Source organism: Theropithecus gelada, chromosome 1 (assembly GCF_003255815.1).
Source record: "Theropithecus gelada isolate Dixy chromosome 1, Tgel_1.0, whole genome shotgun sequence".
NCBI classification, from domain to species: Eukaryota; Metazoa; Chordata; class Mammalia; order Primates; family Cercopithecidae; genus Theropithecus; species Theropithecus gelada.
In genome coordinates, this window is record NC_037668.1 from 157,936,550 (window position 1) to 157,953,785 (window position 17,236).

General features: G+C 41.6%; 1 protein-coding gene and 1 pseudogene across 3 annotated transcripts in view; both read right to left on the minus strand.

Annotated features, from left to right (window-relative positions):
* CR1 (complement C3b/C4b receptor 1 (Knops blood group)) overlaps positions 1-17,236 on the minus strand; it is a 204,860-nt gene that overhangs the window by 10,932 nt on the left and 176,692 nt on the right. The window contains exons 37-41 of one of the 2 annotated variants that reach the window (XM_025396253.1): positions 11,750-12,148; positions 6,811-6,984; positions 6,627-6,729; positions 4,202-4,287; positions 1,897-2,124 (exon numbers count right to left, since the gene is read on the minus strand). The exons of the other annotated variant lie outside the window; for it this stretch is intronic. Of the exons in view, the coding sequence (XP_025252038.1) occupies positions 1,897-2,124; positions 4,202-4,287; positions 6,627-6,729; positions 6,811-6,984; positions 11,750-12,148 (990 nt within the window). The remainder of the gene's footprint in view (positions 1-1,896; positions 2,125-4,201; positions 4,288-6,626; positions 6,730-6,810; positions 6,985-11,749; positions 12,149-17,236) is intronic. 2 annotated transcript variants of the gene reach the window in all.
* LOC112631376 lies at positions 8,662-9,992 on the minus strand (annotated as a pseudogene). The gene has a single exon (XR_003121112.1). The product of XR_003121112.1 is annotated as a protein ABHD4 pseudogene (transcript).

A 17,236-nucleotide genomic window follows, 5' to 3' on the forward strand; every position in this document is an offset into this window, starting at 1 on the left:
ATAGTTATTTGGCCCATTCTGATTCTTTGTTGTATCTCCTTCAACCAACTGAAGAATTGCCCATTATCTGGTGTTTGGGACCTTGGCCTGATAACTTTCCATTTTATTATGACAATACTTAAATATTCTCTTGTTGAATGATATATTTACATCCTTTGACCATTTATTTATTGTTAAAGTTAGATATTGTTATTTATTGTTACAGATAAGTAGATTGCTTGGCCAGGCTACCCCATTCTGTGGTCTTGTACAAATTACCTAAACCCTCTGTGTCTCAGTTTCTACATCTATAAAATGAGATAATAAGAATACTACCCTCCTCATAGGTTGTTGTGTAATTAAATTAGAAGCTATCTTTTGTGTGTTTGTGTGTGTGTGTGTATGTTTTGAGACAGAGTCTTGCTCTATTTTCCACGCTGGAGTGCAGTGTTGTGATCTCAGCTTACTGCAGCCTCGACCTCCCAGACTCGGAATTCTCCCACCTAAGCCTCCCAAGAAGCTGCAACTACAGGCATGTGCTACCATGCCCAGCTAATTTTTTTATTTTTTGTAGAGACAGAGTTTCGCTATACTGCCCAGGTTTCTCTTGAACTCCTGGGCTCAAGTGATCCTCTCACTTTGGCCTCCCAAAGTGCTGGTATTACAGACATAAGCCACCATGTCCAGCCTATCTATCTTTTAACGGTGGTACTAAGTATTCATTATATAGTAATTTTTACAAATAGTACCACAACCACCACTACTGCTACCTGTAAGATAACACTATTAACCCTTTGCTGTGTTTCCCATATATTTCTCATCTATCTACTGCGTTATTTTTCAACCACAGAAATTCTAAGTCAAATTAGCCAACAGGTCAAAAAAGTCAGCACCAGGCTCATGCCTGTAATCCCACCACGTTGGGAGGTTGAGGCAGGTGGATTACCTGAGGTCAGGAGTTAGAGACCAGCCTGACCAACACTGTGAATCCCCGTCTCTACTAAAAAATACAAAAATTAGCCAAGTGTGATGGCAAGCGTGTGTAATCCTAGCTACTTGGGAGGCTGAGGCAGGAGAACTGCTTGAACCCAGGAGGCAGAGGTTGCATTGAGCTGAGTTTGTGCCATTGCACTCCAGCCTGAGCGACAGTACAAGACTCCATCTCAAAAAAACACATTAAAAAGTCTACAACTTTTATGATTCAATGCTCTTCTCTCCTTACTGGAGGATAGAGCTTGTGCAGGCAGTCACAGCCACAAATGCATCTACAGTTGTCAGGTACTGTCATTTAAAGCCAGACTAATATATCAAAGGAAAGAGCTATGGAGGCTAAGAGTACAGTCTTAAACTCTGCTTCTCCAGGGCCTCCTGAGTTCCCTTTGTTAATGGTGAGGTGAAGGACCAACTAAATATAGTCAGTGACTTGAACAAACCCTTGGAAACAACATAAAAAGTATAAATCCCTACATCTGAGTTTCTTAAATTACTTTTATAGTATTATCAGTTCTGAAGTAAATTACGTCATCATTGTGTACTTTTCGTGCAGCACATCCATCTATCCAGGATAAAGACAACTCGTAGTAGAGGTAGAATAAAAGAGTATTTTATTTAGCATTTGTTTTCAGTACTTTGAAAATATTCTCTACAAAATCTGGACCTCACCAATTCTCTTCACTGTCCACCCCCTTCTCTCCTTACCATCCCACACTGCTCACCCCAAGGACCATCAGAATACCAACAACTGAGACACAGTGTGCCTACTAGAACCCATTTGTCATTCACTTGGGAGGTAGTTCTGTCTCTGACATTCATAGCAAAGCCATTTTCACAAGCAAAAATGACTGTCACTATAGAAATATGGAGGTTCTCACCTAGATATTCTGAACCCGTTTAGGATATGTGGAAGTAGGTACTAACCAGCAGGAACAGAAAGTTCACAGCGAGGGGCGGGGCTGCTCCAAACCCCATTCCCTTGAGGGTCACTTGTGCAGCGGATGGTGCTCTCCCCAATGAGGTTGACGGTCATCCCTCTGTCTGGGTGGGGGTCGCATATGTAAGATACTTCTTTTCCATAGGGAATATCTCCAAGGGGAGCTCCTATGTGTCTCCCATTAAGGATAGCTGGAGGATTTGGGCAAAAGATTTCTAGAAAGAAAACAAGAGCTTTAAGTTCCATTAGAGTTTCACTTAAGATGACTAAAATATTAGTGACCTGTGACTGTGCTATGAGTATAATTTTTTTTCTTTTAGAAAGAATATTTAGAAAGAAAGAATAACTAAGGTGGATAGAATTTAAATCTGTAAGGCTTTTGTTGAGAGGCAACTAAGTGATGTGAGACCTAAATTACAGTTTATTGCAAAAGGCCAAAGACAGTGTTTTTGGACCATCCAGGTAGCTATGTTCATAATGAATTTGGAAAGTAATTATTTTTTTATATTTTTAAAAACGCCCATTTGGTTGTCTACTTTAAATCAGGCATAGTAAGATTCCTGGGTTGACAATGAGGTTCAAGACAGACAAAGTTTTGGCCATTGGAGACCATAAGTTCCAAGGAAATCTATGAACGTTAATAATCATGAACTATCATCTTTAGCAATGTAAATGTTTCTTGGTGATTCAAGACCATTATCATCAGGACCAACACCAAATTTCCAATGGCGTCATCAGACTACATTGGTAAGGCTCTTTTTACCCAGATTAAGTGGTGCCAAAGAGCCTTTTTTTCTTTCTTCCAAATTATTAGCCATCATTTCTTCCTCCTTTTAGTCTGCTTAGAACAGTTCCTTCCCTAAAAGCACTTGATGCTTCTAATTTGATATGAATTTAGGAAGAGATGCCCAAGTTTATCAGAATTATATGTATAAAAAAGACTTAGTACATCAAACAATGATTGACTTCTTATGCTTGAATTTTACCTGTTTGTGTTTTCCTAAGTTTGTTTATATATTTATTTCCAGCTTTATATGTCTCTGTAAGGTTGAGTTTGTTGGATACTTGAGTTTCCTCAGGTATTCACTGTTCTTCACCGTAATACTCACCATAAAATATCCGAATTGATTTCTGTAAGTTATTTTAACACAATGCAAATTAAACATTTTCCAATAAGAAAAAAAAGGTTTAAAAAATTCTTGCCTTGCTTTAATAGACAGAATAGGGTAAATCAGTAATGTCTTAGTATGTCAAACATATACTCTTATCTAAGAGTTTCTGAATTCTTTCTGAATTTGGACATACTTTATTTAAGCAGATGGTTTGGAAACTTAGGACACCTCATCATTTCAGACACTGATTCATCATCTCAGCTCCTTCCCCTGTACTAATTTATCATATAACTCTGTTTTATTTTCTCCATAACATCCCTATTTAACTATCATTTTATATATTACAATTTTTAGAATTTTGATTACTTATTTTATCATTCTTAGTCTGCTTCCCAACAAGAAAATACACTCCAGGAAAGTAGGGTGGTGTCTTCACTATTCTTTTACTCTTCATTGCTTTTTCTACACATGGAAAGTCCTAGCACATGGGAAGCCCTATGTCATTAAATACTGCCGGCTAAAAAACAAGCTGACTAAACTGTTTATGATATGCGAGGGGATAAAAGAACATAAAAATTTGGCTGGGCATGGTGGCTCACACTTGTAATCCTAACACTTTTGGAGGCGAAGGTGGGAGGATAGCTTGAGCCCAGGAGTTTGAGATCAGCCTGGGCAATATGGCAAGACTTCATCTCTACAAAAAATAAAAAATTAGCCAGGTGTGGTGGCATGCACCTGCAGTCCCAACTACTGGGAGGCTGAAGTGGGAGGGTCACTAGAGCCCAGGCCATTGAAACTGCAGTGAGCTGTGATTGCACCACTGCAGTCTGTCCTAGGTAACTATCTCAAAAAGGAAAAAAAAATTAAGAAAGATTACTCCTTATAAGAAAACTAAAAATAAATGACTAACTAAAACGTGCTGCACCTTTATGTCATCTAGTTTCTTGCCACACATTCCACACAACATTAGACACTGTCATTAAACTAAGTGATTTACAGATTAGTAACAAATGTCAGAGAAGTCCTACAAGATGCTTCTTGAAATTCTTCCAACAAAGAAGTATTTTTATCCGAAATTTAGTTAAGTAAAGATCCAGACAACAAGTGATTCCATGCAGTAAACACACTGGAAAACAAAAATAAGGAGAGTTATCCAAACTACATAGTTCTTTCTACTCACGTTCACACACTGGAACACTGCTATTCCAAAGGGCTTTCATTCCAGCCAAGACACAATGACTAGCAAACCTGCCTTTTAATCGGAACCTAAGGAAAAAAAAAAGTGGTAGCAAATGTGTGAGCAATTCCCATCTCTCCCTTGATTTCTTCACTAATAGATGCTCAGCTTCCTCACTACCATTTCCTCTTTGACTATCATTTGGTTCTTAGGTTCCGGCCCAGCTAAAAGTCTAAATTCATTAGGGATCTGAATTCTTCAGTAGCTGGCAGAAACTCAAAGGCCAATTTATTCTAAAGAACCATAGTACCCTGTGACTGGCAAAGCAATTAGAGCTGATGTGCCATGTAAACTTCATAGCCCAGCATCATCTTCAGAAGGCATGAACACAGAACCAGACTTCTCCATGGGCACAAGAGCCGTAACCTTCAGGTGTCATCTTTCACTGATGGCTCTCTGACATCCCACTTATTCTCATTAGTGGGTCATGAGGCAGAACAGCTCTCGATTTGGTAAGCAAAGCCAGGAACATCTGGAAAGAGAACAGCCATTGTTTTTCTTGCCACTCCAAATATAATGGGCCAGAGGAGGCTCACAGAAGCATGCTGAACCACGTGCTCTAACAAACAAAGAAGGGTCGGGGGAAAAGTCTTTGCCACCCTGAAAAGCCTAACTTACTATTGAATCCTGCTTCCCTTCTGAAATCTAAAATTGTTCTGGAATTGGAAATCATTATTAGGTGGTGGACTTTGTAAATGCCAAAAAATCCTTGGAAATTATTAAAGATAACTCCTTAATTGCTCAATCTAGTTATCGCCCCAGACTCATAGTGTACCAAGAATAATGGATACACATAAACAACGAATAATACCTCACTTGACAGTGGTAGAAGCAGGAGGCAGACATATCCTAGGCAGATGGGGCGGATCCCAATGAAACCCGACCTTCAAGCTGAAGACAGTTTAAAGCCTCGCTACAAGTTCCAGGTAAATCCATGGACTGGCTTGAGAACCTCTCTTCCCATTGGGTGTGCTTTCCTCTGATTGATCCCCACTCTTCATCTATTTCACATATACCTGCTCTTCTATAATTGGTTTTTTTGCACTGTTGTGCCCACCTTTGAGTGGTGGCTTTGCTTTAGCCTTTTTTGCACACTCACAAATTAATACACACTTCCAATTCTGAGTCCATAAAAGCCCCAGAACCAGCCACACTGAGAGAATGACCCCCTGACTTCATCTGGGGTCCACCCTCGTGTCTCGTCTCCCCTGAGAAGCTGTTTCGTCACTCAATAAAACTCTTCTCCACCCTCCTCACCCTTCTATTGTTAGCATAACCTTCTTTTTCTTGGCTGCAGGAAGAGAACTCAGGACCCACCAAACGCAGGTATGAAGAAGGCTGTAATACAGTGACCCTTTGCCCTCTCCCAGGGGAGGGCAGCTATTCCATGCAACAGGAAGCAGCAGCAGGTCAAGTCAGCCCTGGAGACGCAGGCCTGGCAGGGCGATGGGACTGACAGAGTTGTTAACACACCGCCATCTGTTGGGCTGCAGGCATTATCAAATGCTAAGAGCTATTAGCATGCTGTAACACCCCCTCTTGGCTTTGGGGTTGTGGGGACCCCTGTTTGGGCACCACCACGTTTCCTTCAGTGCAACATGACTGGTTCAGCCGCAATCCCCACACGGAGCCCGCTCCTGTGCCAGTGCTTGGCGCAGCCAGCCAGAACCCACACTTGCTCACTACACACCCCCTCCTGCCAGAGGCTGAGCATGTAGTCGTGGCAGCCACAGGATCTGCATCAGAGCCCAAGCCAGGCACGGCCTGGGAGGGTCGAGTAGATGGGGTGTCTCCTGCGTTGATCCTGGGCTGAGCAAGGCCTGGGCAGGGCTGTTTCTGGCCAGAGGTCACCAGCTGGCAAAGTGGCTGAGAAAAATCTTGCATCAAAACAATTACACTGGCCATTCTTGACATGAAGATATGTAATTGGGTTATACTTATCCATACACTATTACAGATTTCACTTTTGATTGGTTTTAAGTTTCCTAAAACAACCTTTGCCTTATTATGAGGCAAACAATTTTCGTCTTACTCATCTTTTTTTCTCTAGTATACATTTTATAAAATTATGTTCTTTTGCCTCCAAATAAATACATACCCATTCATTTCAAGTTCCAACTGTGGACTCAAGATCAGTGACTGTATTTAGGTTTGTACCTGACATTGAGCTGTATGTGCCATTTTCTCATTGTCTTCTGAAAGTGGTGCCACTTAGTCCCTATCCTTATTTCAAAACTACCCTTCCATAAATTCATCTGTCTGGGTACTTCTTATCTACTAGGTCGGCTCCTGGTTTGGATTAACCCCTGATCTCAGGGGAGTGATTCTCCACACTGAGTCCTGGGTCTCAACTCTGGGTCACACTCACCCTTCATCGCAAACAAAGGACACCTTTGCTCCAAGCTGGAGATTGAGTGGAAACAGCACACGGCCATGAGGAAGTTGGCCCAGGAAGTCATCACAGGATTTCACTAGAAGAAAAATAAAACAGCAGGAGTAAGACCTCCATGTGAGGGGGAAACAGCAATCTGGAAGCCAGAGAGTCAAGGCACCTGTACATATGGGGGCTTCAGGGTTCCAGTCTCCCTGGGGCGTGCAGTGCAGAGACGCAGCCCCTCTGAGGTCATAGCTGGGCTCACAGCTGTAGAACACTTCCTGCCCAGGTGAAAAGTCCTGATGGCTTGGAGTGTGCTCACCATGCAGGATTTCTGGAGGCGGCTGACACACTGTGGAAAGGACAGTTCCAGAGCACTTGTTACTTACGGGGGAATTTCTTTTGCTATACCCTATGCTTGCTGAAGGCCTCATAGCTAGTAAAAGGTAGAGATATAGAACCCAATTCTCCCTAGCACAAGGCCCCAAACTCACTTGTAAATCTACAGGGTACGAGGTATTTTCTCCTAGCTCTGGCTATCCAATGTGGAGTTATTAGTATTGGTGGATTCTCCATCTACATATTTCCTATGAAGGTAATCCCGATTTGTACCATTGTTATTCAGGTAATGAGACTGTCACCTGAGACCAAGTCTGTTTTATAGATTTCCTCCCATTTCTCTGATAGCACACCTATGACTAAAGAGCAGTCATACTGTTTCAGGACAGGCATGACACTAAATTGGGGCTTACTCTGGAAGGGTTCTTGCCTCACCCAGGACAGAATTCAAGGATGAGCCAGTGGTGCCAGACAGCAATCTTTTAGAAAGGCACTGCCCCTGCAGAGCAGGGCTAACTCACAGGCAGTACACCCAGAGTCAGCAACATATGAGCTCCTGGCAGCCAACTGTATTTATACTCCTGTAAGCCCGCTTCAATTACATGTAAACTTTTTTTTAACTCATTTGTTTATTAATATAGAAAAGGAGCCCAGGGCAGCTGGACCAGTAGTACAAAGCACCAGGAGTTAATACCATTCTGGTGACAGGGTTTTACAAAAATGAAGGAACAGGCGGGAGCTGCCAGGTTCTGAGGCCAGGCCCAGCCTACTGCCCAGAATCCCTGAAACAGCTCCCTGGGAGAGGGCTGACAGGTGGGTCGGGGTGGATTGAGCTGGAAACCACGGGGACAGATGGGAGGGATAGAGGGTCATGCAGTGGGAACCACTCAGTGGCTGGCAAGGACAGGGAACTGGTGGCTGGAGGCTCCCCATTGGGCCATGGGTAGGGGCTTGCAGATGGCCTCAGCTCTGGGGCCAGGTAGAGAAACTGCGAGACTGATGGGCATGGAGAACCCAGACATAGCCCTGGGGCTGAAGGGCCTTTCTACCCTTTCTTCCACCTTTGCTCTATACTACATGTGGGGCTTCGGGGCTTAAGGCACAGGGGAGGCTCAGAGGCTTCCAGTTAGGAGGAAGATGGGGCAAGGAAGGAAGCACTTGAGTGTCCCTAGCTTAGGCAGCCAGGGATGAGACACAGGTGGGACAACAGCACCCCCACATAGTGGGGCTAGAATGTGGGGCAGGGAAGGGCTTTTCCTCAGCCAGTGACCAGGACCAGCCCCATGGCAACGGTGCCTGTCTGGAGCCTTAGCAAATCAAGTGTGCAACAAGCACAGGGTGTTGGCAGACCTGGGCTCTAGCCAGAACTTGAATCACACAGAGCTGTATCACCATGGTCCAGCCATGTCCTGCCTTGGCCTGTTTCCTCCTCTGTCAATGAGAGCTTTGAATAAGACCTTCTAGGTCATGAAAAGGACTCTGCAGGTGAAGGGAACTCTAGGACCTGCTCTTGGCGGTTAACCAGACCCTGGATGGAACTGGTATGGGAAGTGGGGCATGGAGGAGGAAGGTGTTCTTGCAGGGAACCTATCCCACAAACACTGCAGAGCTAGGAAAGGCCACTGGAAGCCCTTCTTTGCCCAGAGAAAGAAAGGCCACAGAGAGAGCGAATGTGGCTCGGTGCAATCCCTTCACATCCTCCACCATCTGGGTAACACTTGGCAAGAAGTGGATGGGTGACATTGTGCAACCCTTTATGTTCTTCCCCAGGGGTGGCACTGAAGGCCTCTTGTGGCTTCTGCCTTCAGCCTTTAGTGTGGGATCAAGAGTGTTCTTTTCACTGTGGTCCTGTTCTGGGAACAGCCTAAGACTCTGCCTGGCTGGCACATGTTAGTTGGTGAGGAAAGGACAGAGTGGGTGAGTAAGCAGACAGGGAGGCAAGAGTGACTCTCTGGCTTTCTCCTCTTCCTCTTCAGAGAGCGACTCAATCAACTGAGTCGCAGATCTTCACCACCACAGCATTGAAGATGTGTGGCTGGTCAGCATAGACGTGGTGAGATGCACCCTCAATCTCCATGTCTCCGACATAGGAATCCGGCCGCTGCATCTTCACCTTTTTTCCCGTACTGGTATCTATCCAGGTGTTGGACCCATAGATCATGGTGATGGGCACACCTTTTCAAATCAAGTGAATTCGCTCCAGCATAGGGTGCTGGGCCCAGCCAAAGGACTCCATCATGGCTTTGAATACCGTCTCACCACTGGGATTCTGCGCATTGCAGTGATAGATATACTCTGATATGGTATCATCTTCAAAGAAGTCTACAAACTTGCGTTTGAATCCGGCGAGAATCGCTGCACCAGGCCAGGCCCCCAGGGCCCAGCTACTCGAAGAACAGCCAATGGATTGGAACGTCCTAGGACAGATGCCACAGCTTTGACCCAGGCTGGGGGTGCACGGATCTCACTGGGGTTAGTTGGTCAGAGGGGAAAGCCCCATGAGTCCACCAGGATGAGGTGTTTAACTCTATCAGGGTACTTGATTGAGTAAGAAGTGGCCAGGAATCCTCCCAAACTGTGCCCCAGGAGGGTCATGCTGGGAATCCCCATGGTCTCCTGCCACGTCTCTATCGATGTCACAAACTCATCCTCAGCCCCCTCCGGGTCCCTCGGGAATGCTGGCCTTGAGCATCGCCCGAAGTCAAGCAGATGGAAGGTGTGCAGTGTGCAGCGGGCACTCAGTGAGTCCATGTTGAGGACCCAGAGGCCCACACCGCCCCCAAAACCGTGCACCATCACCAGGGGGGTGTGGTCCTTTTGCTCGGGGCTCACAGTCACTGTCCAGATCTTATTCTGGTTTGGGAGGGATACATATCTGGCCAGGAACTTATTCTGGAGACACTGGAGGATCCTGGCTTCCACATTCTTCAGCTGAGACATGGAAGTGGGGCGCCACGTGGGCAGCCAATTACTCAGCCAGCCTTGAGGATGCTGCTCCAGATCATCGGCCATAGTAAACAACTGCTTTCTGTTTTGTGTGTGTGCGTTTTTTTTTGTTGTTGTTGTTGTTGTTTTTGAGGTGATATCTCACTCTATCACCCAGGCTGGAGCACAGTCGTGTGATCTTGGCTCACTGCAACCTCTGTGTCCCAGGTTCAAGTGATTCTCCTGCCTCAGCCTAATGAGATTTCAGGCGTGAGCCACCTCACCCAGGTAATTTTTATATTTTTATTAGAGACAGGGTTTCACCATGTTGGGCAGGTTGGTCTTGAACTCCTGACCTTAGGTGATCTGCCCATCTCGGCCTCCCAAAGTGCTGGGATTACAGGCATAAGCCACCATGCCCGGCCAGTTACATGTAAGTTAAGGGGCATATCAATGCAAATTGAGGGGGGTGTTATTTAGAACTTTCCTGGAAAGGGGTGGTAACTTCCAGGTCGTTGCCATGGCATTTATAAAATGTCATGGTGCTGATGGGAATATGAGGGCAGCTAGCGATTGCTTTCATCGCCATCTGCCTGTTCCTGCTGTCTTTTTTCACTTCATCCTATCTAGGACAGATTCTGTTTTGGTCAGCAGGATTGTGACCAGAACACAAGCCCTGCCAATCTCCTACCTCAATACATCCGTCCTTATATCCCTTTATCTGTTTGTCTTCCCAGTTCAGTGGTTGCACAAGGCTAACATGGGTTGGTAGAAGAATGGTAAGCTCTTTCTCTGTCCCTATGTATCAGCCATAACACCTCCCACTCAGCTGCTAAGCCAGCTATTGTGGCATCAGTAGACAAGATGAGCCATCAAAAACACAAGGCCTTAAATAAGCCAGTGTTGTTGTAAACAATAAATGAGATAATGTATATAAAGCGCTTAGGGCACAGCTGACTATAAAGTCCATATAATTTTTCAATATAATTGAGAGAGATTGGAGCTGGTACTTTGCCCTGAGAACTGATTAATAGGTGAGTCCAAAATAGCTTTTTTTCTGGCTAATTAAGGTCTTGCTTTTTAAAATGAAGACACATATGCTGGGTGCATGCACACTCCCGATTCTTAATTTCATGCTTCTTCCCCCCAAAATTACTTTCCCACCCTCCTCACCACACATCCCTCCCCTGAACAAATACTAATCTCCAGCCCTTTGGGAGGCCAAGATGGGTGGATTGCTTGAGTTGAGGAGTTTGAGACCAGCCTGGGCAACATGGTGAGACTCTATCTGTACAAAAAAAACATAAAAATCTTAACCAGGCATGGTGGCATGCACCGATAGTCCTAGCTATGTGGGAGGCTCAGGCAGGAGAATTGCTTGACCCAGGGAGGCAGAGGTTGAAGTAAGCCATGATCACACCACTGCAGCCCAACCCGAGTGACAGAGCAAGACAGTATCTCAGGCAAAACAAAACAGACAAACATAGAACAACTGGTAACTACCTAATAACTTTGTTTTAAGGATTAAAATTCACATGTAGCCTGTATCATAGTGCCTGGCCAGAGGAATCACTCATTTTGTATCAACAATTGTTATACTCAAAAGTAATTGACAGATCTGTTTATAAGAACCCCAAAGAAACATCATATTCCTTGCCCAGGTTGAGCTTTGCTTCTCAATTTCAGAACATGTGTATGTACACACACCTTCTGAATTTCACCTTCACTATCTAGAAAATTTGCTCCCTGACCCTGCTCAGTACACATCCCTCCCCCTGAGCAAATACCGATCACCTGATCCAACAGCAACTCATGTCATTTGCAGGGACCTTCTAGGCCTCAGTCAGACTCACCCCTGGAGCAGCTTGGTAACTCTGGCTCCCATTTGTTCAGGGCCTGGCATTGCACACGGCGGGGTCCTTTCATGACAAAGCCAGGCTGACACCTAAACTCCACAACTTCATTTAAGGAAAATAAGCTTCTGTTGACAGATACCAATATTCCATTTTCCACATTTGGAGGCATACATTTGTTAGGTATAATGCACTGAGGGGCCGGGCCGCTCCAGATGCCCACTTGGTCATCTTTGCTGGTGCAGTATATGGAAGGCTCACCCACGAGCTCAAACAGCTTTTTCCTTCCGCTTCCAAGATTGCAGCGATAGGTCACCACAGATCCGTAGGGAAAATACTCTCTGCTGGTGCTAATGAAATCTCCATTGGCGATGGTGGGGGGTAGCCCACAAGGAATTACTGGGAAAAGGAAGAGCATAACAGTCAATTTAAATAATGAATGACAAAAATCTCATGAGTCACTAAACTGTAACTATTTTTACATTCATTATTTGCTTTTAATCTTTGCTAACATGTAGGTACATTTTTACAAAGTTGTAATTTCGGTAGGCATAATATGATGTGTCCTGCCTTTCTTACTTATGTGATTTCCTATAATATTTGCATGCATGTATTCACTCAATCCACATTCTTTTCATTTTACATAGCTCTTTGATTATAGTATTATAGAGTTTACACCGTTTTCTCCTACTCTTTTCCATTTGCTTTCTTAATTTGCATTTTTGTTATTAACTGAGGTTAGCTGTTTTAGGAAAACAAAATATAAAAACCTTCACTAAAAGATAAATTATAAGGGAAGAGAGAAGACACAAATATACACAGTAAGAAAAGGAATTTAAACATTGTTATGGATATGAGAATATTTATAAAACTGTAGACTACTGGGGGTTAAATATTTTGAAAATCTAAATGATATAAATGGAAATAGAAATTGCCAATATTCATTCAAAAAAACGTAGAAAGCTAGAATTACCCAAGAAACATGTAAGAAGAATAAAAAAAATAAGTTCTATTGAACTTTTAAGTAACATATGCTTCCAAATGTAGTTTCAACATTTCACAACATACAAAAGATATAAAACTTATCAACTCATTTACTCAAATCTAAATTTGATACAATAACATATCTGTGTAAAAGTGGTCATTTATTAGTCCACAAAAACCCCTAAATGTATGTTAACATACAGACCAAGACATAGAAGAATAAAGCCTAGCATGTTTAAGTGAAGTCCTGTCATGAGAGGAGAGAGATAACAGATATAAACAACATTTGAAGAAGTAATAACTGAGAAATTTCCAAGACTGATGCAAGATTACAGATTCAAAAAGTTATACAGGCCTGGCGTGGTGGCTCATGCCTGTAATCCTAGCACTTTGAGTGGCCCAAGTGGGCAGATCACCTGAGGTCAGGAGTTTGAGACCAGGCTGGCCAACATGTCGAAACCCCGTTTCTACTAAAAATACAAAAATTAGCCAGGCACAGTGGCACAGGCCTGTAATCCCAGCTACTGAGGTGGCGGAGGTGGGACGATTGCTTGACTCTGGGAGGTAGAGGTTGCAGTCAGCCAAGATCGCGCCACTGCACTCCAGTCTGTGTGACGAGAGTGAAACTCCATCTCAAAAAAAAAAAAAAAAAAAAACCACCTATATAAACCCAGGCAATACAAAGAAATACTTACCTAGATACAACATAGTAATATTGTAAAAAAAAATCTATTTTAAAGTGTAATCCATTTTAAAAGCAGCAGGAAACATGGACAATAACCTTCGAAGGAACCACAATTAGAAAAATGTTTAAAGAATTTGTTGTCAGAAGATCTACAATACAAAAATGCCAAAGAGACTTTTTCAGACTGAAGGAAAATAGTTTCATATAGAATTTATAGAATTGCAGTAAGAAGGAAACACACTAGAAACAGCTTATATGCGGGTATGTTTTCATTTAGGATCTTTATGATAGAGAGAACCTCTACAGTGATTAGAAGAAACACAAGATGGAAGTAAAGATTTTATTACGGCCTGAGGGTACAAGCCATGGCTGAAGATCACAGAAAGGTTGGTCAGTGCAAGGAATGGAGAGAGAAAGAGAGAAGGGGACACATCGGCCGACACCTTTATTGGCGACCGGAGTATGACCCAGCAGGCATCTCCCATAGGGAGTTCCAACTGGTGAGTTTAAAGAAAGCAGGCACATGTTCCAGGAAGGCATGCTGCGACTGAGAGGTGGTCATGGCAGCATATCTGCGAAGTCCATGCAGGGCACAGAGGTCAGGGATGCGAGTCAAGTAGGTTTTATCTAGATGTCCCATAGAGAGGTGGTCACCAGAAGGCAGTTTTATAAGGCAGATATCTGGCTCGACCACGTTGAAAACTGGGAGGAGGTACAGAACTAGAAAGGGCAATAAGGGTGACTAAGCTCTGCTTCTGGCATGAGAAAGCTAAACATATTCTAAATGGATGCTGAGGCAACATAAAAATTATAAGAATTCACTACCGTGTAAATATAAATAGAGACTGTTTTTATAAAGACAACAACAATAATTATGTCTTTGAAATATAGAATATATGTAAATTGTTAAATCAAGTGTAGCCTAAAGCCTTACATAGTTTAAGCTCAGCCTCAAGGTTTCTCTGTGCACTGCGAACTGTAACAACTGAAGATGTAAACAGACCATAGACTACTCTTATGCCAATCATCGAGTTTTGGCCAATCAAATGTGGCCAACTGTTTGAACTATCTTCAAATAAGGCAAATGCTGAGCTATAACCAATCCGACTGTTTCTGTACCTCACTTCTGTTTTCTGTGCGTCACTTTCCTTTTTCTGTTCATAAATCCTCTTCCACCACGCAGCTGGACTGGAGTCTCTGGCCTACTGTGGCTCGGGAGGCTGCCTGATTTGTGAATCGTTGGTTACTGAATTAAACTCTGTTAAATTTAATTCAGCTGAAGCTTTTCTTTCTGGAAAATGTATGACAACAATACAAAAAGAGGGAGAGGACACAAATGGAATTAAATATTAATAGTTTGGGTACTTGCATTGTTTGGAGAAAGGTAAAAGCACAATTTTAGTAGACTAGAGTAAATCAAGGATGTCTATCTCTAGAGTAGTCATTTAAGAATAAAAAATGAAATATAACTTAAAAGCTACTGGGGAAAATAGAATATAAAAATACTTGATGAATTCAAAAATGTGAGAAATGAGAAATAAAAGAACAAACACATGAAACAAATAGAAAACAAATAACCAAGAGTTAGACTTATCAGTAACTAGATTAAATTTATTTATTTATGTATTTTTAATTTTAACTTTAATTTTTATTATTAAATTTAAATGTTTCAAACACTAATGAACAACGAAGGCTGAATAAAACAACAAAACTTTACTATATGATGTTTACAAGAGACAAGCTTTAAATATAAGACAAAGAAAGTAAGAAAGAAAGCCTGTATAGCTATATTAATGTACAAAATAGATTTTAAGGCAAGAAGTATTATAAGAGGTAAAGAGAGACATTTCATTATGGTAAAATAGTCAATTCAGCAGAAAGATAGAATAAACCAAAAATTTCATGTGTTTAATAACATGTTTAAAATACATAAAGTAAAGATTGCTAGAACAAAGAAGAAAGACAGGCAGATTCATAGTCATAGTTTGGTATTGTAATGGGTTGAATAACCACTGTCCTCCTTAAAAAATATCTATGTCCTAATCTCTGAAACCTGTGAAACATGACCCAGTTTGGAGAGTCTTTGTAGATACAATCAAGTTAATGATCTTGAGTTGAGACCATCCTAGAGTGCCACGGTCACCTCTAAATCCTAACAAAGCCCAGTATCTTTACAGGAGACAGAAGAGCAAAGGAAAGACACAGAGGAGAAGGCGACTTGAAGATGGAGGCCAAGAAGGAAATGATGCATCTGCAAGCCAAGGAACATCAAAGATTGCCAGCAGCCACTGGAAGGAAGTCTGGAGAGAGGCACAGAATAGCTTGCAGATGGAAGCAATCCTACTGACATCTTAACTGGATTTCTGGCCTCCAAAGTGTTAAGAGAGTAAATTTTTCTTCTTTGAAGCCACCAAGTTTGTAGTAATTTGTTACAGCAGCCCTGGGAAACTAATACAGATATTTTACACATGTCTCTCTATAACTGAAAGAACAAGTGGAGGGGGAAAAAAAAGACTGTTCTAAACCACATTTTCCTAAATGACATTTCTAGAAAATGAAACAAAATAAATGTTCAGTCTTTTCAAGTGCATACATAAACTTTTACCAAAATGGTCCATATTCTGGGCCATAAACCTTGTCTCAAATGATTAAATTAATGAAAGAATGATAACTAGAAGATCTCCAAATATTTAGAAGTTAAGCAATGCCCTTCTAAATAGCCTATGGGTCAAAGAAGACATCAGAAGGTAAATTAGAAAACTTTTATGTACAATGACAATGAAAATATAAAGATTGTGGGAAGTAAAATAGTTTTAGAGAAAAATGTAGAGGTTAAATGTATATATTAGAAAAATAAAGGTTGAAAACAAATTATCTAATCAATATCAAGAATTTAGGAGTGGGGGAGTAAACAAAGCTTAAGAAAGCAGAAGAAAGAAAATAAGCAGAAATCAGTAAAAGAGAAAATAGTCATACATTAAAGTAAAAACAAGAAACTTTAAAGTCGTTTATGTGAAAAGCTTAGTAAAATTGATAAAACCCCAGTAAAACTAATTAAGGAAAAAGAAGCAAAGAGATATTACAAATATCAGAAATCAATTACCATAGGGGAATCACTACAGAATCACAGACATCCAAAGGATTTTCTAATATGAGGATATAATAAACAGCATTATGCTAATAATCTAGAAAATTTAAATAAAATGAGTAAATTCTTTGAAAAATATAGCTTACCCAAACTAATTCAATATGATATAAAATAATAGTTTTACAGCTATTGAAGAAATTGAATCACTAATTGAAAACCTAACAACAACAACAACAACAACAACAAACCCTCAGGTCTGGATTGCTTCACTGCTGACTTCTTCCAAACATATAAGGAAAAATAATATTAATGTTACACAAATTATTCCAGAGACTAGAAAAAAAATAAACAATTTTTAACACATTTTACTAGCCCAACATAATCTTGATGCCCAAACCTGATAAGGACATTAAAATAAAACCAAATTATAACCCAAGATCTCTTGAGAACATAAATGCAAATTTTCTAAACAAAATATTATGAAACTGAATCCAGCGATATTTCCAAAGGATGATACAATGATCAAAGTGAGGTTTACCTTGACTGATTTTAAATATTAAATCAATGTTACAACATTACAATAAAAATATGAGCAATCCTGCACACACACACCATACATGCTCACACACATTCCATAGATAGGATAATCATCTACAACACATCACAAGCAACATAGGATGATTCTAGGAATTCAGTTTGTTTGCCCTTTAAAGATCAATCAATGTAATAT